The following is a 22,138-nucleotide window of genomic DNA, read 5'->3' as shown; positions in this document are numbered from 1 at the left end:
CAAGGGACCGAGTTCAACTGATCGTATCTGTTACTTCTGAATGTGTTCCTCTGTTAGAGTCTTTGCCGGAGTAACAAATCAAACCAAAACTCATGTGAGGAAATATCTGTGTGTTTTTGGACCCGTAGGTTCGGCCTACTATGACAACGTTCGGCCGTTGGCGTATCCCGACTCGGACGCTGTGCTCATCTGCTTTGACATCAGCCGTCCGGAAACCCTGGACAGCGTGGTGAAAAAGGTCAGTGCATCACATTCACAGAAGCGTAAATGAGTCATCTTTTACCCTACTAACGCTAAAACTTATTAGGAAAATAAAAAATTGAGGAGAATTTAAAGTTTTTCTTAGTGCGAGGGCCACAATCTGTATACAGTTTGAGGAGCTGACTGCGTCTGAAATCCTTTCTGCTCGACTCAAACGGACAAAAATAATTTTAATGAGATAAACGACCATGAAAGTAAACGGACCTCATGTCGTCTGATTTTCAATTTACGAAAAATAATTGCAAATAATCCATTAAGATTTTATTCTGTTCACCAAAGGCTCAAACAAAACCTTATCATGGTCAGTTTTTACAGAAATAATTACACAGTTTTCCAGGGATGAGGAACCACAACCGCCCACCAATAGCTGAAATCCTTGAATATTTGAGACTCCGTCTAAAAACGCTTTTAAATAACTACAAATTGATTATTTCTAACACAGAATATATCTTAATATGCGTTAATACGCACAGTGGAGATTGAGCTGGCATTATAGCAGAAGCTAACCTGCAAAATCTTCCTCATCTCCTTTCGGCTATTTGGAAAAGCCTTGCCTTGTGCCAAGGTATTCCATCTGCCGAAGATGCTTTTTCTTTCTCTTATAGCCTATATGCTCTATGGAAAAATAAAAAAACATGAGTGATTGATACTTAAGAGCCCAAACAGTGCTGTAGCCGACACTAGATAAAACACGTACTCATAATGTACTTTATTGTGCTTTCTGTTCTCAAAGCAAAGCAAGTTTGCACATCTGATTTGCTCCAATTCAGTAATTTTAAGATCTTTGGAGGTTCTGTTTTATGGAGGACCAAAACTGACATAATAAGAAATAAAAGCATCAATATATATTTAGTTTTTCCTTGTCCTTACACATAAGTTTCCGTTGAGAAATGTATATATTTTCTTTTTCATTTCCCCCAAACATGCATTTTTGTCAAGAAAAGTAGATATTTTGTTTTGTCTTTTCCTTACACAAGCCCTCCTTCTTTTGTCATTGCCTCCTCTCCTTTTTCTGCTTGTCCTTTGTCTGCTTCTCCGTGTGCATCTTTATGTTAATGAGGAGAGCTGCCTTCTATGTCCAGCTCCTACTATTGGCCAATAGAGCTTTGGAACCAACGCCACTGCGTAAGACGTTGTGGGGCGTTTACGTCTCATGCAGTTGCTCGGTGCCACAGACCAAAACAAACTTTATCCCGGAGTTTTTATTGTGTTACCGCAGTGAAGTTAGTTTCGAGTTAGATATTCCAATATCTGCCGAGCAAGCGGCGTTTAGCTCAAGGTTGATTCGATTTATGAACGCTAATTTCGGCCTAGCTTTCTCAAGCTCCTTCCTGCTCGGAGGTTCACTTAGGGACTGTCAACAAATTTCCAAACCAAACACTCCTGTCAAACAAATGTTAATAAATGCCTTGCCTTGTGACCAACTGATACAAAAAAGTGGTAATTCATGCTTTTACACACTACTCTCTATTAAAATGTCAAGTCATATTCAATATTTTAAATAATTGTAATATAAAATAATATGTTTGTACAGTTTTACACAAATATGTGCATTTTTATGGCTGTTTAGATAAAAATTAAAGACAAAAATGATTCAGATGTACTGATGGTAAATTCAAAACGTTGGTGTTTTCTCACCGCCGACTGTTTTTAGAAGTTGACGATTGAACGAGTTAGCATGCGGTGATTGACGTGTTTTCGGTTCAGAGACATTCCTGCCATCATTCATCAGTGAAACTGCCAAAGCAAAACAAAACAGTTATTTTTCATGGTAGGCACATTCCCACATCTGCAGGGGTCCACTTTAGCGCTTTCCGTGACCTTTCTAAATGACCTCAGTAAATGGTGGTGAATAAACGTATTTGAAATGCATGCACAGAATGCCAAAGTGGCATGTTGAGTGGTCACTTTTATTTAGAAGTAATTTATCCTTTTGTGACCTCCTAAGTTTGTAATTTTAGGTGTGCTGTGACATCTCGTGTTTTTTTTTCTGTCGCTTTGGTCTTGCTTTCCATGTGAAAGCTTTCATCCTCAAATATCTTTGTGTCCAACCATCTCTGACAGCCTTTCCAATAATCAATGTTTGCACTCTCCAATTTTCCTTTTAGGCCTCGCATTCTTTCTTTCTGCATTGCTCAGCTACAAAAATACCCTTTGACTGCTTATCACTTCCTTTTGTTGTCCTTGTTTTCCTCCATTCTCAGTCTATTCATCAGTCTCCATCTCTCATGTCCGTAAATATCTCCGCCAACCTAAAACCTTTTTGACTCTTCAACCAACTTTTGTTTTTCACTGCTTTGTTTTTAACCTTCTGCTCCAAGATTTAATTGTTATGCTTTATTGTTTATAAATAACTAAATGATCAATAATAAAAAATTTGTTACCAGTATTACAAAAATACTGTAATTTCTGTATTTTTTAAAACATTTATTTATCTGCTGTCTGCAAAGCAAATTGCCCTTTGGGGACAATAAAATTTATCTAATCTTATCTAATCTGTTTGAAAAGAAACAAAAAATGACAGATGTAGTTCAATTTTAAATTATTCCTGCTAGAAATAAAAAAGTAAATTTGCGTTCAATTTTAGTAAAATCTGTAGGCATTTATATTATGTTCTTAATGGTCTGAAAATGAATTTTATAAAGAAATGACAGAATTATGAAAGGCAGCCACTTTTTTTTATAAACTTTATGATTTACAAATTCTTTATGATTTTTTTCTAGTATGAGCATTGCTGTACTGTTTGCTGTTTGTGCTGTATTGTGTTCTGCTATATGGCATTTCCAGGCCAGGTTGTTGTTAAAAATGAGAATTTGCTCTCAACCAATTTACCTGGTAAAATAAAGGTTAGACTAAAAAATATTCTAATTGTTTAGGTCTCTAACTTTTACATTTTGTCTTCTCTTCTACTCAATAAAATGTGCTTAGAGTTGCACAATTTACTTGCAAAAAAGTTGGCATTTCAAATTTTATATTTTTAAAATAAAGAACTACAATAGTTTTACTTACATTTGTGGTTTTAGAACAAAGATAAAACTAAACTTATACGATTAAAATGTTTGAAAATGAGTTTTTTTACGTTTCCGGTGGCACAATCTTCTTCCTAATCCCTACAACTACTAATGGTGACTGCAGCCGACTGAACCCATGAAATTCAATCTTCTGTATCTTCCTTTTAGCTCCACCTTTGCATAACTGGTTTTTGCATGTTTATTTTGCACCATCCTGGGTCACGCTTGTATTTTTAGACAGAACTGCCAGTAGAGGAAAAAGCGAAAAGCAAAACAAAGCTTCATTTTGTCCCTTTCATGAACCAGACTCTGCTCCAGCAGTTCTCATTCTGATGCTCTTTTATGCACCAGTTCTTAACAGTAACGCAGACAATAAGCTGCTCTTCCCATGGGCCCTTTGTGACTCATGTGAACGACTGCGTTTCACCAGTTGCGCACACAGTCACGGCGAGAAAGGCTGTTGAAAAGGCAACAGCAGCGACGCTGGAGAACATACCAGGATCAGCGGCCAGGCAAACTGGAGAAACACAAGATGTCTTTGTGAGGCAGAACAAATGGAGCAACAGTGATCAGCCTCTGTTTCGTTGTGGGAAGATACTGAAAGGAGTCTCAGGGAAAAAGATGGAGGAAAAGCATTTAGTGGCGTGAGTCATGTCTGTGGTCTGTAATGAGCGTTGTCCATCTTTGCCTTCAAATCTGGTGACGAAGAGCAGCATTTTGAAGCAAAACAGTTTCCGTCCATTAGGGCTGGACAACGAAGCAATAACAATATATATCTAAATTGACACGTGATCAATATCAATAGATAAGATCGATAGAATATTCACTGAACCACACAGCATTCTGGGGGATGTAGGCAGAGGAAAGACTTTAGCCACTCAACCTCTCCAGCTATGGAAGGTTGGTGGAATCAACTAACTTGCTCACTCTTTGGTTACCTAGCAACTCGCTCATTCTTTGGTTACCTAGCAACGACCTGTGGAGTAACTTGCATAGCAGAAGTTTCAGGTTTCACCACTACACCTCATGACTGCTTAGAAATAAACTCAGTTGGGCAGTGTTTGAGATACTATTTCTGAAACCAAAAAAACTAATTAACAATTATTGATATAAACTGATATAAAACGCTTGTATGGTGATACGTTTTTCAGCCATATCATCCAGCAATCATTGCCCTAATAAAGGTGCTTAAAAGGCCTTAAAATTGTGCCTTTTATTACATCAGTATAATCTCTCACTGAAAAAAATTGGAAAAATGCAACTAGAGCCTTCTAGAACCAACAAGAATGCAGCAAGTGGTTTCTGAATAGTATGTTAACAACAAAACACTTGTCCTTTCCATCAGCCATTGTACGGCGCATACAGCGGTAAAACCAACTGACAAATGTTCTGGAGTTCCATTTCGGTTGCTAGGCAATGGGCTGGGTTTTGCTGGGGTTGATAGTTGTTACACCTTTGGATTTGTTACGTTCCAAAGGTTTTTGAAACGGCTCATTTTCCAGACACCAAAAATCTGCCTGCGTTTAGAAGCAGCCGAAACCCAAATAGAACAAAATGGGATTTTTTTTGTGTCATTTCTTATCATAAATACAACTGAAACGTTTTTTTAAGTTAAGTTGATCAATGTGATTTAATTTTTTTATCGAGATATAAATATGATGCCACACAGATGCCCATTTGTCTCTAAGCTGCTCTTCAAAATAGGAAAGATATGTAAGGAAATAGCTACATGTAAATAACTACTGCAAACTTGCCTTTTTTTTAATAAATAAAACCTGCATCAAAACTTACATGTATTTTGCCACCACACATTGAGCAGGATGTCCTTGGATAAAGCTACAAGACATGAAAAAAATCTCACATATTTTCTATAACAACCTTATATTGTAATCTCTTATCTGCAGAAGTCATTTCAAAGCAAGTTGTTGATGCATCTGTTTCACAAAAGTCAAGCTCACCTGCTCTGCAACAAGTTTACTAAAAGCAGCTGATCATCCGGAAGTTAGCTGTCCGGCTACCTCTTGTGATGTCATCATTAACAGATATTCTCCAAATAGAAGTTGAATGTTTTTTTTGTCTTATGTTTGTGAAATCTTGTGGCGGAAATCCAGAATGTATTACCCAATTGTCTTTTGTTAGTATGGTACCATTTGCTGTTGAAACGTCATACACCTGTGGGTGGTTTCTTTAAAAAGAGGCGAAGCAAATTAGAAATGCATCTTTTTTAGGGACTCAACCAAACAAAGTGGAAGAAGAATGAACTTTGAGAGATGAGTGCAGTGATTAATGTTAATCTATCTGACACACAGTGGCAAGGCGAGAAGCAGGAGTTCTGCCCGAATGCCAAAGTGGTCCTGGTCGGCTGCAAGCTGGACATGAGGACGGACGTCAGCGTCATGAGAGAGCTTTCCAAACACAGACTGATTCCTGTTACCCACGAACAGGTGAGAGCTACACCTTAACTCGTTTGTTTGAAGCTAAAGCTTACTTAGCTTTCTGGATGACACACAATATTTAATCCACAGTCTTTTGTTGATGTTACTTGCAAACTCAGTGGGAAAGTCACAAATAGGAGTGATTACTTTCCTCCCTTGTGCACGCAAACAAAACTTCTGAAAATGAATTTGGAGAATGATATTTGCTCCACATCATAACTTTTACAAATACGGAAACACGGCGAGTGTAAGAAAGGAGCTGGAACCGGAACAAAGACGGAGACAAACAGCGGTTGTGTGATAAAGCAATTGTTTTGTTTGTGTGTCTCGGAGCAATGAGCAGCGGCATGCATGAATTTTAATTGCCTATTTCCATGTAAATGTGAAATCACACTTCTGGGCAACCTTTTGTCAACAAATAAATATTATTTTTTGCTAAACAAAAAAGAAAGGATCTTTGTTGGCTGTCAGTTTGGCGAATCTCTGTGGGATTGATGAGCTTGCAGAAATCAATATCCATAGTATTCATGAATTCAGCTGATGCAAAGATAGAGTGAGCTTTGGATAAATGCAGAGTTGCAACTACTTACATTTATTCAGGTATATTTATTTGAACAGCTTAAAAACTTTACTTTTAGGAGTATTTTTACGACACTACTTATTACTATTACTTGATTAATTTTATTATGCAATATCACTACTCCTGGTTAAGTAAAAGTTCTGCTTACTCTACCTTCAATGCACAAATAACAAGCTTGTATTAACCAAAATTTCACCAGACACAGATGGTTTTTCTTCTTAGTTTCATGCATTTATATTGAAAGAAATTGATTTAGAAAGAAAATACTTTTTCTGATTTTGTTATTTTGTAATCATTTTATTGAGATGAATTATTTCTATTTGGATCTTTAAATTACCAAAAATCTCTTTATATTTTGGTTTGTTTTATGGTGTAATTTTTAAATATTAAATTATTGGTTACTCGGTTCTTTTTACTAAATGCATTTTTACGCTTTAGCAATTTTTGGGATGGATACTTTTTACTTAAACTTGAGTAAAAATATGTTGAAATAGTTACTCATACTTGAGTACAATTAAATGAGACAAAAATCCAGAACTGATTACCAGAATCAAAGCATGCTAAACTGTTTTTAAGCCACAAAGAATCGACTTATTTGTCCAATCAGCAAAAAAAAAAAAAAAAAAGAAGTCGTCATATAGAGACTGAAATGTGAGAAAAATTACAGATTAAAGACACTAAAATAAACAAATCTAAGTTTTTTCTCAGAATTCTGATATTTAAGTCGGAATTCTGAGAAAAAAAGAATTCTGAAAAATTGTCAGAATTCTGAGAAAAAAAGAATTTTGATATTTAAGTCGGAATTCTAAGAAAAATAAATTCTGAGAAAAAAAATCTGAATTCTAAGGGTTTTTTTTCTTTTTTGTCAATGGTCCTAATCCTCTACTATGAAAAATAAATTTAAACCAATTCTTACTTTGATACTTTGAAGCTGATGCTGTAAAGTACAATAAAATGTTTTAACACAATGAACCATTTAGTGACTATACTTAAGGGATTTTAAGGCATCAAAGTACAATAAATGCTAACTAAAGGCACATTTTTTGTGAACATGATAATAAAGCAAAGAATTAATGTTTATGAAATTTAAAGATATGTAGTTGCTTACTTCGTATCGTCTTACTTTATCCAAATTTACACAACTTTGCTAAAGTATTTAACTTTTTAACATTACCATGAGGAACTTCAGTTTGTTTTATTGGGATTTTAAGAGACACACCAAAGCAAAACTAAAAGGACTAATCTGAAATGCGTGACATGCATATAGATACACCCCCCGCACCCCTTTCCTCATACACCCCTAAATAAAATCGAACTCCCTTCTAAACTCATTGGAAAACCATGGATCACTTTCCTTCCACTTCATAATTATGCTTTGCTCTGGGTTTGCCCTGCCACGTAAAACCCCAATAAAACACATTGAAGTTTGTGTAGCGGGACAAATGATGAAAAAGTTTAAGTATTATTAATAATAAAAACTCCTGTAATTGACTGTAGGATGGTGTTGGACATCAGCAGGAATAAACAGAACCTTTATGTTTGTGTTTTACGGCTGTAAAGACAGCCCTTAAATATTTTATTGCTGTTGGGAGTTTTTTCCCTTTGCCCCAACAAGCTATCAGGGTTTTATTACCGTAATTGTGATTTGGTTTTGTCCCTGACCAAACACAACGGTCTTACATCCACTACAGCACTGAATGGATGATCTGGTGTGAAATAAATCGACACAATAACTCATCTTAGGCCCGTTTGTTCACCTTGGGAGCTACAGGGTTCCTCCTTTTATGAAAAAGTTAGAAAGATATGGATGTTTTTTCATCCTTCCTTGCTTCCTTTCGTTGTCTTTTCTTCTTCTTGCCTTTATTTGTGTAGTTTCTAGTTTCCTCCTCACTTTGTTTTATCCTTTCTTTTTTTTCTTCCTTGACATTTCTTCCATATTTTGCTCCATCCTGTCCTTCCTTCTTCCTCTCTTCTTATTGTTCCTATTTTGAGTCTGGTTTCCTTCCTTCCTGTTTTCCTGTCCTAATTTTTATCTTAGTTGAATATTTTCTTTGTCCATCATATCCAGACTTTAGTCCCTCCATGTCTCCCTTTCCTTCCTTGTATCCTCCTTTCTACCAGTTTTGAGTTTTTCTTTTATTTTCTTTATGTAGTTTCCTCCCTTTCTCCATTACTTGTGGCCTTTCTGTCCTACCTTCCAACCTCCTGTGCTTTCCTTGTGTCCCATCATTCCTTTCAATATTGTCCTTTCTATCCTTCCTTGTGTCCTATCCTCCCTTGTGTCCTTCTTTCTGTCTTTCATTCCAACCTTGTCTTTCTTCCTCTCCTTATGTCCTTCCAACTTTCTGTCCTTCCTTCATTCTATCCTTCCTTGTGTTTTTCTTTTCATCCTTCTTTCCAATCTTGTCTATCCTTCTTATGTCCTCCATCCTTCCTTGGATTTTTCTTTCTGTCCTTCTTTGTGTCCTTTCTATTCTTCCTTCCAATCTTGTCTTTCCATCCTTCCTTGTGTCTTTACAACCTTTTGTAATTCATTCTATCCTTCCTTGTGTTTTTCTTTTCATCCTTCTTTGTGTCTTTTCTGTCCTTCTTTCCAATCTTGTCTATCCTTCTTATGTCCTCCATCCTTCCTTGCATTTTCTTTCCATTCTTCTTTAGGTTCTTTCCATCCTTCCTTCCAATCTTGTCTTTCTATCTTTCTTGTGTCCTTCTATCCTTCCTTCCTCCCAGTTTTTCCTATTTTCATATTTAAAGCTTCACCACTTTAGAAACATCTGCCAAAGTTTTTAGTGAACTTTGGTATTTTACATTTTGAAGATATTTAGAAACGACCGAGAAATCTGAAAAATCATGTCTAGAAAAGTTTAGCTTTAAAATTAACGAGAGGGTTCGATGTAATTCCCAGCACTGTCTTTGTTAGCAGATGAAGTAATAATTTACTCGTTTTGTAACAGACTCATGTTCTGTCTTTAGGGGACCAATCTGGCGCGGCAGATCGGCGCTGTGGCCTACACCGAGTGCACCTCGAAGTTCTCTGAGAACAGCGTCCGCGACGTCTTCCACGCCACCACGCTGGCCTCCGTGTTCAACATTCATCGGCCGCAGGTCAAACGCGCGACAACGCGTCGCACCCACAAGCGGATCTCGCAGCAGCCTCCTCGGACTGAGATTCACGAACATCCGCCCGCCATCAGGAAGGACCGGGCGAAAAGCTGCGTGCTCATGTAGCGATCCGTGTCGACTGATGGACACGAGCGTCACTGCACATAGACTTTTATAATTTATTTGTGAATTCCTGTCACATTTTTTGCACTGTAACAAGAACAATATGGCAAAAAAGAAAATGAATGGAGCTCTGAGTGATTTTTTTTTTTTTGTGGTCAATTTTCTGCAAAGCTCTGCTTGTTATTTCTCTTTTTGGCTGTGCTATCATCCCGGGGAGGCCGGTAATGTGGCTGAAGCTTTTTTTTTTTAAAGCTTTTACAAGAAATAATAATAAAAAAAGGACAGGAACTGTTTGGTTTAAAAACAAATCGCAGCAAAGTGAGTGGGGAAGAACTGAAGAATAAATAGTTTCGTATTTTAAATGCTGTTTTTGCCTTCATGTTCCAGGAAATGAAGCACAAAAGAGCTCAGAGAAATCTGTAAATACTGAAGAATGACGTTTTCTTTTAAACTGAAATAAAACAAACCTTAAAAACAACCTCATGGGCTAATAAAACACTAATTTTCTTAAACCACAAGTGCTTTAATACGGAAAAAAATAGCTCATTATGTAACCTGAGATGTTGTGTACTTACTTTTGTTCTAATTATGGGTGGGGAAGTCTAGAAAGGATTTATGAGGATGCATATTATGTTGTTCATGCAGCTTTGAAATAAAAAAAAAAAACTGGATCTGCTTAGTGTTTGAAAATATTTTCTCTTATTTATTCAATCATGTTCAGATGAATTTCAGGTAATTAATTATCCTAATTAAATTTACAGAAGATGCTTTCCACATATTACGTCAATCAAAATTATTGCAGTTATTTTCACCCGAGTTAAAGCAAAATAAAAGGTGGAATAGAGTTAAATTAATTCTTACAATGTAAAAATACAAAAACTACAAAACGTCACATTTTAACATACAGCTTATTGAGAACCTTAGTGGCGTATTTAATGGGTTTATTAGACTCAATTGGGTGTTACCACATCTTGGAAGTAGTGATGGGCATTTATTGTATTGTTTATTTATCATGATACATTTCTTAACACTATGATTTTTGATTTATTGTCTCCCTAAAACTATTACTGGGGTTGTTATTTTTACTACTTTCTCCGCCGTTTATTCAATGAGAGCATCAATAAATTTGAAAACATTTTAAATGCAGCGACTATGTGCAATCTAGTGACACAAATTGTATTTTTCAGGAGTAGTATTTGTGTTTGTGGAACTATAATTATAATTAAGTATGTAAACAAGAGGTTATAAAAAGTTTTTAATCAACACATTTATTATCAGAAAATATTGCAACAAACCTTTAAGACTATATTTCCCACCCTTACTGACAAGCAACAAAATGATAGGTAAATATATAATAACTTGCGGTTTAATTATAATTATATGAACCTGCTGTAACATGGCTGTGTGAAAATAATGTGGTCAAGAGAAACAGGATTTTTAAAAGCAAATTTCACAAAAAGTTTTTTTCTCAGATGCCATAAAGCAGTAAATATAGCGCTTTCAATCTACAATATATACAGCAATCCAAATGTAATGCTCTGATATTTTAAGTGAATGCAGCCACTCTGGTCTGTATTCATGAGCTTTGCGGTCTGACCTTTAAATGTGACTTTTGTTCCAGTTTGTTTCCCACCACAATGGATGAGACCCCACAGCAACACGCTGCCTCTGTGAGCAGCAGCAAAGTGACATTTCACAGCATCGCTGCCATATTCCCATGCAGGGAGCGTGAGGTCACGCCACACGCCGGAGGGAAAACCGAGACAAAACCTGCTCTAGGTGGGAAAAGACGTCCACAAACATGGAGGAGCGTGTGTGACTAGCATATATTCTTACCCAGTAACGCTATTTACAACATAAATGTTAGGACTTTTTGGCTATCTGCGCGGATACGATTAATAGATTTACTTAACGTCTGTTTAGATGTTATTTTAGTGTTGTAGTTTGTCCGCTTAGGGAGGATGACGAGGGCGCTGCTCGTCATCTTCCGTTGTTACAGTAACAAAAATGGCGGAGAGAACGGAGAGACGGTCCTAACAGATTCTGGAGTGGGATGTATAATGAACTCGAGCGGCTCTGTTTTGCAATATAATCACTCGAAAAGATCTTTTCAGTCATCACATTTATACTACCAACTCCGGATATGGTTAAAATATTTTAGTTTACTTCTTAAAATCCGGGATATTATGAAAAATGTAGCCGTTTATGTTACGGAAAGAGGTTGACTCTAAAGAAAATCTGGCCCCTTATTAATTAATCGTTAGTTAAATCAACATTAGTCGATAGCTTGTGTCCCTAGCACGGACATAATTAGATCCGAGTTTAAAACATCCACACACAGTAAACCAGCTGCAGCCCCTTTCAGGGAAAAGTCAAATTACATTAGAGGAAAAACTTGAATGCTAAAAATGACCTAGCCTCAGGCACCGAGTCCACTCAGCCTGTTGTTTGTTGTTGCCAAAGATAACGCAGGCGATTCTAAAAGATGTCGCATATTTTGCAAACAGTCATCCTTCTTCCACCAGCAACCTTACCTGGCCTCAACGACTCAAATTCAGCCACCGCTGCGGAGCATAATCCGGCTAATGGCCTCCATTTTTCAGGTGCTTCCCATTAACTAAAAAGGGATCTGAGTGTGAAAGGCAGCCAAAGATAAGGTGGCTTTTGAAAAATGAGCTTGAAGTGGTGGAGAAGGGTGGAGATCTAAGAGCAGAAAGAGAGAAAATAATTATCTGAGCTGCTACACGGATGCAGCTGTGTCAGAAACCTCAGGCTTTACTTTTATTCTTCCTATGCACTCATTAGGGCTCCTATTTGTGGCATTATAACTACAAATCAGCCATATTTATACAAATTAATAGTGGCCATGTGTGTGTTTTTTTTTATTATTATTTAGCTTCAAGTGTAGGCTGGGGTACTGCTGGTAATTAGAATACAATGCAGCTTCAGGCATGAAAGTAAACCTTGAAAACCTTGTGATGTCAAGGGACTCGGTTTGCATAAGAGAAAAACTGAAGAAAAAAGAAAATAAAGGATAAAAGAAAAGCAAATTCACATGACGCAAATGGAGGAGGAAGATGAAAAAAAAAAAACATTTGGAAGCCTTTTTCCTGAGATAAATGCGGTTCTGACTCAGCAAATAAGCACAATTTTAAAATATGAAATAACCTAAAAGGATTCGTTAAATTAGGAAAATTAAATCAGGTTCACATAAGAGTAATATTTGTAAAGTTCAATAAAAAGCTTATGGCTACAAATCTTTTAAGGGTGTGTCTACCAGATTTCAGGCTGAAGTTTTTGCACATTTTTCTTTGTAAAGTAGCTCAAACTCAGTCACATTGGATAGAGACCACAAGAGTTTTGTTTTGACTGGGCCATTTTAACACATGCATACTGGTCAGAGACAACAAAAGAGCTGAATGTGAATCTCCTTCTTTTACATCCTCTAACACACGTGTGTCAAACTCATGGCCCGGGGGCCAAATCTGGCCCCCAATAGCTTTTTATGTGGCCCTCCAGACTCTAAAGCAGGGGTGTCCAATGCATTTTCATTTTGGGCCGAATCAAAATCATGAATGTTCTTATAGGGCCGGTGGTACCAGAAAATAATAAAACCCGCAAACAAAACTGTTAAAATATAAATCAATTCTTAAAATTAAATAATATTCAGCCCCTCCAGAATTTCACAATTGATTTTTATTGCAAAATATAAAAAACAAAGTGTTTGTGGTACTAATTTAGAAATATTTGTGCTTTTTATGACACGTCATATGATTATGGATTATAACTTGACATCAAGTAATTCTGAAGCAGCTGTTTAGTAGAAGAAATACTGCCACCTGCAGGTGGGAGTAAACCGTCACTTAGATGTTTTTCACAATTTTTCTACTATAGTCTTATGTATTGACATGTAAATGTTCATCAATATGTATTGTCCCACCTAAAAATATGTAAACGATTACATTTTATACACTATATATTGATAAATTGTGTCATTTAACATTTGCAGCTCTAAGTTAATTTTATTTATCTGCACTGAGATGAAAGTGACTCTTTGGACTGTAAAGACTGCTAATCCCTCATCAATGAAAACCCAGATAAAATGCAGTTTATAGTTGCAATAAGACAAAATATGTGAAAACAAATCAAGGAATATGAGTACTTTTGCAAGTAAATATTGCTGAATGTTTGCTTGTTGTTTAAAACTAAAGAAGTGAAGTCATGAGATGAAAAATGAGACTCTCTTTGAGAAATCTGAAATTTAAAGACAACTAGGAAAGCAAGACAGTTTTTATAAACAGCAAATCCCTTGAAAAGTCATGTAAAAGAAAATCTGCTGAATCATTTTTAAAATGAAGAAATGCACCTAGATGACTTCTCTTCTTGCTCACAGGGGGGATTGTGTTTTAGCCCTGGATTAAGACAGATAACAAGGGGGCGGATGAGCCAGTTCTGCTGCACAGAAGCACAGCCGGATTGAATTACTGCGCTTAGACAGAATGAGCTAAAACATGTGCTTCCTGGTCCTGTTCCTCAAAACTCAGGCATGTTATTGTTCAGTCAGTCTAACCGCTTAATTAACAGGCGTTCACAAAGAGAGAGAAAAAATAATAACTTCGATAGCCTGTTCATTACACTTTTTTTGCACAAAATCATTCTTAGATAATGAGATTTTAGTCTGCTCAGTTCCGCCTATTTTGAGCCGTTTTAGGGCGTCTTGTCACTTTAAATCCACGCCCTCACATTGTTTACCCTCGCACGTGAAAACAGCTTCAGACAGCTGCGCAATTATATAACCATACAGTACAGACCAAAAGTTTGGACACACCTTCTAATTCAATGGGTTTTCTTTATTTTCATGACTATTTATAAGGCAAGAAATCCCACTTATTAACCTGACAGGGCACACCTATGAAGTGAAAACCATTTCAGGTGACTACCTCTTGAAGCTCATCAAGAAAATGCAGAGTGTGTGCAAAGCAGTAATCACAGCAAAAGGTTGCTACTTTGAAGAAACTAGAATATAAGGGGTATTTTCAGTTGTTTTACACTTTTTTGTTTAGTGCATATTTCCACATGTGTTATTCATAGTTTTGATGCCTTCAGTGTGAATCTACAATGTCAATAGTCATGAAAATAAAGGAAACTCATTGAATTAAAAGGTGTGTTCACACTTTTGGTCTGTACTGTACATCTTTGAAAAGCATAAGTGGGGTCTCCTGCACAATGAACAAAAATGCAGCAAGTGGTTTTTGGATGGTAAGACAAGAACAAAACTCTTGTCTGTTCCAGTAGCCATTGTACAGCTGACCAGACATTCTGGACCTTGGTTGGTGTTGCTAGGTAACGGTGCAGAGGAGATTTTTGAAACAGCTCGTTTTCCAGAGAACATCAACTTACGGCTGTGTGTTTGCCAAAAAACGTCTGTGTGTTTTTTTAGCATTTGGGCTGTTTATAGAAGGAGTTGAGATCCAAATAGAAATATAAAATTGTGCAACATGTGAATTTTGAATAATAGGTTCCCTTTAAGGCTAACGGCTACACACAGATTCTCATTTGTGTTAAACTTGGACTTTGACTAGGCCATTCCAGCACATGATTATGTTTTGGATTATGTATATTATATTTCTGCATTTTGGTCTTATCTGATCAGAGCATCTTCTTTCACGTTTGCCTACAAGGATCAGAACTGGTTTTTGGATTAATCTATAAATAATCATATTGATTTTTGTTATTGTTCTCGTTTAAACAGAATCAGGCTGAATATATTGCCTTTCCCTCACATTATTATATGCACCATTATCTTTTTCAAAGCCAACTAGACTGGGGTTGATATTTCATTTTAACTCCGCTGTAAAGTCGCACTGATCACTGACCACCGAGGCTCAACCCTTATACAACTTTAATGCGTTTCTTGCTTCAACAGTGACCATAAAAACGCACCCAGATGCTCGCTCATCGGTTCAGTTTTTGCTCAAATTTAACATCAGGAGGGCGGAGAAGAGCGACATGGGGCCAGGAAACGCAGAAACAACGCAATAGTAATACCAGCCAAACGGTCGCCATGTCCAGGAGAGGAAGAGTGAGCTATTAAAAATGCAGTAGCCATTTATACTGTGTGTAAAATTGAGCTGATTAAAAATATATGTACCGTCTGACTTTCTCTATGTAACAAAGAAGGCAGAAAGGATGTTAAAATGTAAATACAAGCTAGAATGCAGTCATGCCTAAAATGTCAGAGAATGCATGAAGAGTTATGGCAATAATATGATTTAAAACCCTGCATAAAAAATGGAATTGGAGATTTTTCTTAAAGTTGTTGTGGATTTGTTTGCAAGAAAAACCAGGATGCTTGATTTTCCGAATCCGTTTCAAAAGATGTAGTACTAAAATAAAAACACACCAGGATGTGACAAGGATCACAGCAGCCAATTGAGCTAGAGCCGTGGAGGTCGTCATGGACATGTGCACACATTATTTACAGCAGCATGACTCCAGAGAGCCAACATCTGAAAATATCTGGAGCACATGAATTCAAAACACTGACCGACACAGAGGAACGACAGTTGAGATTAAGTTCTCATTAGACTTCTGGGTTTTTTTCTACATGGGGAAGAATTTCAGTGTAAACGGTTCATTTTAGTGTGAGATCTTATTAGAATATTATGAGTCAAGTTTCTTTTTCACCCCAACTCCTGTGGTTAGTTTTTCCTCCTCTTGTAATATCATCTAACTGAGAGAGTTTTCTACAATTTTGAATAAATATAAAATAATTTGAAATGTACTCATTTTCCATTTCTGTACGCCTTTGACCTGCTTATGCCAATAAGCTAACGCTTAGCTTAGCTTAGCTGACAGTAGTTGCTACAAAACTGCTGCTTTAAGAGAGCAGAAATCTGCTGTAAGAATGCGGTTAACTGCATATGGTTCGCTAAAATCCGTGAATACTTAAGACTCCCCCTTTAAAATCGCTTATTGTAATAGTTCAAACCCCAAATGTATCTTAATACGCATACAAATGAAACTGTCTTTGCACTACGCTACAGGTAATATCAACGGTTTTCTTCAACGTCGGTGTTTGGGGGTTGCAGCCAATCAGCGCTTGGCAAATGAATGACGGTCCAGGATTGGCTGGTAAGCAAACACCAGCCAATAGCGTGTCAAGTAACATTTTACCGAAGAATTTTAGCCAAAACTGCGTTGTAAATATTTTAGATTATGCTTTTTAGAATAAAAAAGCATAATCTGCTAAAAAGGCAGATTTTTTCTTTTCTTTTTTTTTTTTTAGAATAATTTGCAGTTATGCTTCATAAAAAAATCTGCTAATAAATTCTATGGGATTGTCCAATCATTCTGATACTGGAAAAATATTAAGTAAAAAATTGAGAAAATTGGTAAAAAGGAAGTCCCTTCAAATGTTTTAATTGCTCAGTTATGCCAGCTGAACTTTTCAATGCTGGCCAAATATATATTCTACATATTTTATTGCTGATTGCTAAGAAAATTATAACTGTTGATTGAAAGAAAGTGAAGTCACCAAATGTAACTGAATGGAAATGGACTAAAAAAGGTGTATTTGATTAAATATTTTATGTATACTTTCTTTACAAAATAAAATAAATCTTTTTAACCGGACATGGAATGTGATTAAATGTGTATTGGTTATAGAAAGTTTTAGAAATGGGCTAGAATCCGTTTTTTTGTGTGTTTAATCACCTGTAAATGGTAATGTTTTGTTTTTATTTGTGTAAAAACAAAAACTGCCATCTCCTTGGGTATTCACAAAGCGATTTCCATATCTAGCTTGTTTTACGACAGAGGTAGCAAGATTAAACATCAAAAGTAGAGCACTATACCCTTAATACAGTCAGCATTTCTGTTATCTGCTTCAAGTCTTGCTCTCTCTCACTCTCCTGCAGCCTGAATATCATTGGAAGCGTTTAACATCTCTGTATTTCTTCTGACTCACTGAAAATAGCTAAATATAAGTCTGCTTCCCTTTGTAGCAACTTCCACACCCTAACTGATAGGAAAAGATTATGTTTTGCATCACCACCAGTCAAACTAAAAATCAACCAAACAACGTGCATCTCTAAAAATCATGATATATCAGATGGTAGCTTTAAAAAAACCAAAACTTTACAGCTTTATTATGAAGCTTCATGCCTCATTTTTCCCCCCCAACAAAGATCCATCATCCTTTGCATTTAGCAGGGGAATAAATGAACACCCTGGGGAGCTGGAAACAAATCACCGGTCTGCTTTGTACATGTTTGCACACAGATGTGTCGCGTCAAAAAACAAACAAGCAGAGTGAAATGGTCCAGATGGGCTCTGTAATTTCCCATGTGGAACAGAGATGTGGTCCATATGGGACGTGTCGGTCCACACCGTCTGACAACTCAGGAACTGAGAATAGTTTGACACAGACATTCAGCTCGAACACAGATCTCTTTCTAAGAGGGGAGACAACATTTTATGACCATTTAATTATCTTTGAATTGGTTGTGAATTAAATAGCTTAGAACCGACCAACAGGTTGATGCATAAAACCCAAATGTCGGGTTCAAGAAGATGACTTGTTCTAACATTGAGTTTGTTCAACAGGAGACCAAATGTTATTTTCCATCCCACTGACCATCAACAAACTGGAAGGTGAGATCAATTTCCTTTCCTCCGATCATGATCTAGACAGAGGATGAATCCTGATCAGTTTTTTTTTATTAAACCCCACCATGTTTCACATCAGTTTGTTTTTTTATTGAACCAAAGGGATGTCTCAGCTTTTTATAGTGAAGCTGGTTAACACACATCAGGTGGTTTCCTCATGGCCTGACTTAATTTAAGCAGTGGGACACTCAGCTTCAAACACGTTTTCAGCCACTGTAATCATTCGAATTGCTTACCCTGTGCAGGCATCAAGCTCAAATTTAATTTGCACAGTTTTAAAATAGGAAAACGCACACATCTGTGTTTCAACTGAACCTGTAGGGATGTAGCCATGTTTCCAACAGAGCAAAAGATTGAATTTAATCAAACTGATTTAACCAGCAGCTGTTTTGCTCAGTTTGAGTTCAAAACAATCAGGCTGTGCTATTAGATAATCAGAAATCAATAAATAAATAGAGCACCCATCTAGTAAACATGTAAACAAAGCCCCAAAATAAATGCTAATGTTACACTAGCTGTGTTTCCATGGCTAATGTGCATAAAACTAAGTTAATGTAGAAAAAACTATTTTGCAATTGTGGTATGTTCATTAAATACCACAATTGCGATTAAAATCACATGTGAATAAGTTTCTTATTTAAAAACCTGCTGCATCATGAACCTCCAATTACTTCCTGTCATTGTCTTATTTGTGGTTTTTGCCAGTAGTAACTTCTGGTTGTTGCTCATGTGACTCCTGTGTTTCCATTGCAGTTTTGCAAAATACATCTACAGTATATTGCTACTGCATAAAAACCACCTCATTCTTGTGTAAAAACTTGTCAAAAAGCGAGTTTTTTCAAAACTGGCATATTTCTATTAAGCACATTTGTTTTTCATCATTTTAATTTGCCCAGGTGTGATCAATTTGCAAATTTATCTGGGTAATTTTAATTTGCTCAATTACAAGTTCAATTTGCGCATTTATATTGTCAAATATGGTCAATTTGTGCAATTACCTATTTGCTGCGTTTCCATTGAATATAAAATTGTGCAAATTGAAATTAAGAGAATATATTCGCTTAATGGAAACACCAATTTTGAAAAAAAAAAACCCCAAACAAACAAAAAACCTGTTTTTTGGTAAAAAGATTTTGCAATAGGATGAGGCGATTTTTCAGCTGTATGAAAAAGGATGTATTATGCAAAACTGCAATGGAAGGACTTTTTTTATCACATCATAGGAAGTTACTACTGGCGCAAACCACAAAGAAGAAGACGACAGGAAGTGGTAGGAGGACGATGGTTTGTTTTTGTTTTTTCGGACTTGCAGCATCACAGAGTTCATAAAAAGTTGAGTCATTTGTGTTGAATCCATAGCTTGTCTGTAAAATAGTCAACTACAATTTTGCCAAAACGCTACATTTGTAGCCCAAGTATAATGCTGCGTTCACACCAAACGCGTTTTGAGGGTCAGGCGCGTCTGGTTTATATTCAAAGTCTATGAGGAGGCGCGTTGAGGGCGAGTCGCGGCGCATCAAGGGCACAATTTGAAGCTTTTCGAGCGTTTGACGAGCCTTCAACGCGTCTGACGCTGGAGTTGAAAAATCTGAACTTTCGCCGCCCGATGCGAAGCATCAATCAGAACATAGTGGCGCATTTTCAGACATGATCACAGAAAGAAATATGGAGGATAAAGTAGTTGTTCATGTTTGCTCTCATCCTATGATCTACGACCAATCAATTATGACTACAGAGACAGGAACAGAAAGGATCCCGCTTGGAAGAGGATCAGCGAGGAAGTTGAAATGTCGAGTAAATTATGACTTTTACTATTTGAAAATATTTACCCGCATTTGAGCTATCCAAATCCGTCCAGCAAAAACATTGAGTCACGTTAAATAAACATTGTATTAATTTAGACGAAATACGCAGGAGACGGTGGAAGAGTTGAAGGACACATATGCTAAGGAGACTCCTCTCAACGCCCGCCTACACCGATTCTGACATTCGGTGTGAACGCACTATAAGAGGCTCGTCACTCCAACGACTGAACAAGACGCCAATGTCTCCTCTGATTCCTGGATTATGAATGCATTTCATATGACTGTTTACATCCGGTTTACATGCCATGATTTTTACTGACTTATCGTTTGATTTTAGTTTCTTATTTAAAAGGAAACACTGCAATTGCGAATATAGACAAAGATTTGCGCACATTTACCGAGCTGAACGTATGGCTGGTTGGAGCTCAGCACTGTAAAAAAAACAGAAACAAAATAAACTGGCAGGGTCCTGGTACACTGGCATCTGGCTCCGTACATCTGGCATTTAAAAAGCCTCAGAGCGAACAGGCTGACATTATTGTTTCGAGTGGGCTCTTTCAGCCACCTGGTTTTCAGGGATCTTTTGTCAAAGCAATGAATGAGACTAAAAGCAGCGTTTGTATTTATCCTGCAACCAAATGTCAGCGACTCAAATGGCAGAACGGTTTGAATAAAATCTTTTCTTTCAGGCTCTTTCACTGGGATTTGATTAAGAAAATCCAACTTGGGTTGAAGTATGAAGAATAACGTGGGCTGTGTAAACTTTCAGCAGATGTGATTTACCATTTCTGACTGGGGAAAAAAAGGCCGGTCGTATTAACAAACATCACTTTGACCTTTAAATAGAAACTGTGTGAGGCTTGGTGTGGTGCGCAGTCATTCAAGTAGATTTGAGTCCTTGAGGAAAAAGCTCATTCTGCTTGAAAAGTTGAGTGTAGCTGCAGGAGCTCAGTGTTTTTCTGCTACTTCTCTGTCCTTCAGACTCACTGAGTGTGCAGATATGGATTTTCTATAACATGAACTTGTTCAATCCACAGTGGCATCGAAAGAATAAGAGTTGCTTTCTACAATAGTGATGCAGATGGCACATCAGTTTTACTGCATTTCTGACTAATTATTGTTATTAGCCTAGTGGCTGATGAAGAAAAATTCAATTGTAGTTTTGAAATTGCTTGAATTTAAAATATGGATTTCTGACAATGAAAGAAAAACTTCTGCATGTTTAATTTACTGTAGAAATACTGACTGTAGTGAAGGTAAATGTGCTGCAGGGTTTGTTTATCTCCTAAGACGAGAAAAGTTTCCATTTTAATAGATAAGTTGTATCAAAGACTGCAGCTGGTAAAATGTTAAAATAATTTCATCAGGATAAAATCCAAAACCGGCAGATTTTTCATTTAACCACTCAAGCATTTAATACAATATTAATAATATATTTAAGAATGGAAATAATTCATTTTTAAATAAGAAAATAAGCAATTTATTGCCTAAAATGTCAAACTTCTCTTTAGTGAATTTGATCTGGGTGAAGCTAAAACTATGATACTTGAAGAGTTTCGGGTAAAACATATTTACAGATATGTCTGTAGAAATCAACAATAAATACATTTATTACATAATAAATTAAAATGAGCTCAATAATATCCATTTGAATGATTGTTTTTCTGTTTTTCTACTAAATACTGATCACAGAAAGCTTCAGGTTGGTGCCATGGCCTCAGCTAGCACCTTTTTCAGCATCAGTTTTATTTGTTGTCTTTGGTTGTTTATTTAAAATGGTTAAATAAACATTTAACCATTCAAATGTTTATTTAACTGGTAGATCTATAAATCTACTGTTTGTAGATTTATACATTAATAATTAAATATTAAGCCAAAAATATCTTCATGATATCAGGACTTCTGCATGAAGCAGTATAATAGCGGAATATTTTTAAACTTAAAACTTTCTGCTAACTATAGAACCTGCGGAATATAATTATATATAAATAAACAAATTGAGGTTTTGTCCTTCCTGTGATTTTATTTGGTCTTATTTTATACTCCTTTTAAACTAAACTACAATTAAAGATGATTATTTCAACTAAACATGTTTTGACATGCGCTGGAAACTTCAAACCAGCAATAAACCAAAAATAAAACTCAAATCAA

At 36.4% G+C, this 22,138-nt stretch overlaps 1 protein-coding gene across 1 annotated transcript in view; it reads left to right on the top strand.

Annotated features, from left to right (window-relative positions):
- Positions 1–10,202, top strand: part of LOC116726737 (rho-related GTP-binding protein RhoN) — a 34,687-nt gene extending 24,485 nt beyond the window's left edge. The window contains exons 3-5 of the mRNA XM_032573591.1: positions 129–238; positions 5,582–5,716; positions 9,261–10,202. Coding sequence (XP_032429482.1) covers positions 129–238; positions 5,582–5,716; positions 9,261–9,515 — 500 coding nt within the window. The 3' untranslated portion in view covers positions 9,516–10,202. The remainder of the gene's footprint in view (positions 1–128; positions 239–5,581; positions 5,717–9,260) is intronic.
- The last annotated feature ends 11,936 nt before the right edge of the window (positions 10,203–22,138 follow it).

The sequence above is a fragment of the Xiphophorus hellerii genome, chromosome 10 (genome assembly GCF_003331165.1).
Source record: "Xiphophorus hellerii strain 12219 chromosome 10, Xiphophorus_hellerii-4.1, whole genome shotgun sequence".
Classification (NCBI taxonomy): domain Eukaryota; kingdom Metazoa; phylum Chordata; class Actinopteri; order Cyprinodontiformes; family Poeciliidae; genus Xiphophorus; species Xiphophorus hellerii.
This window is presented reverse-complemented; position numbering and strand designations above follow the sequence as displayed.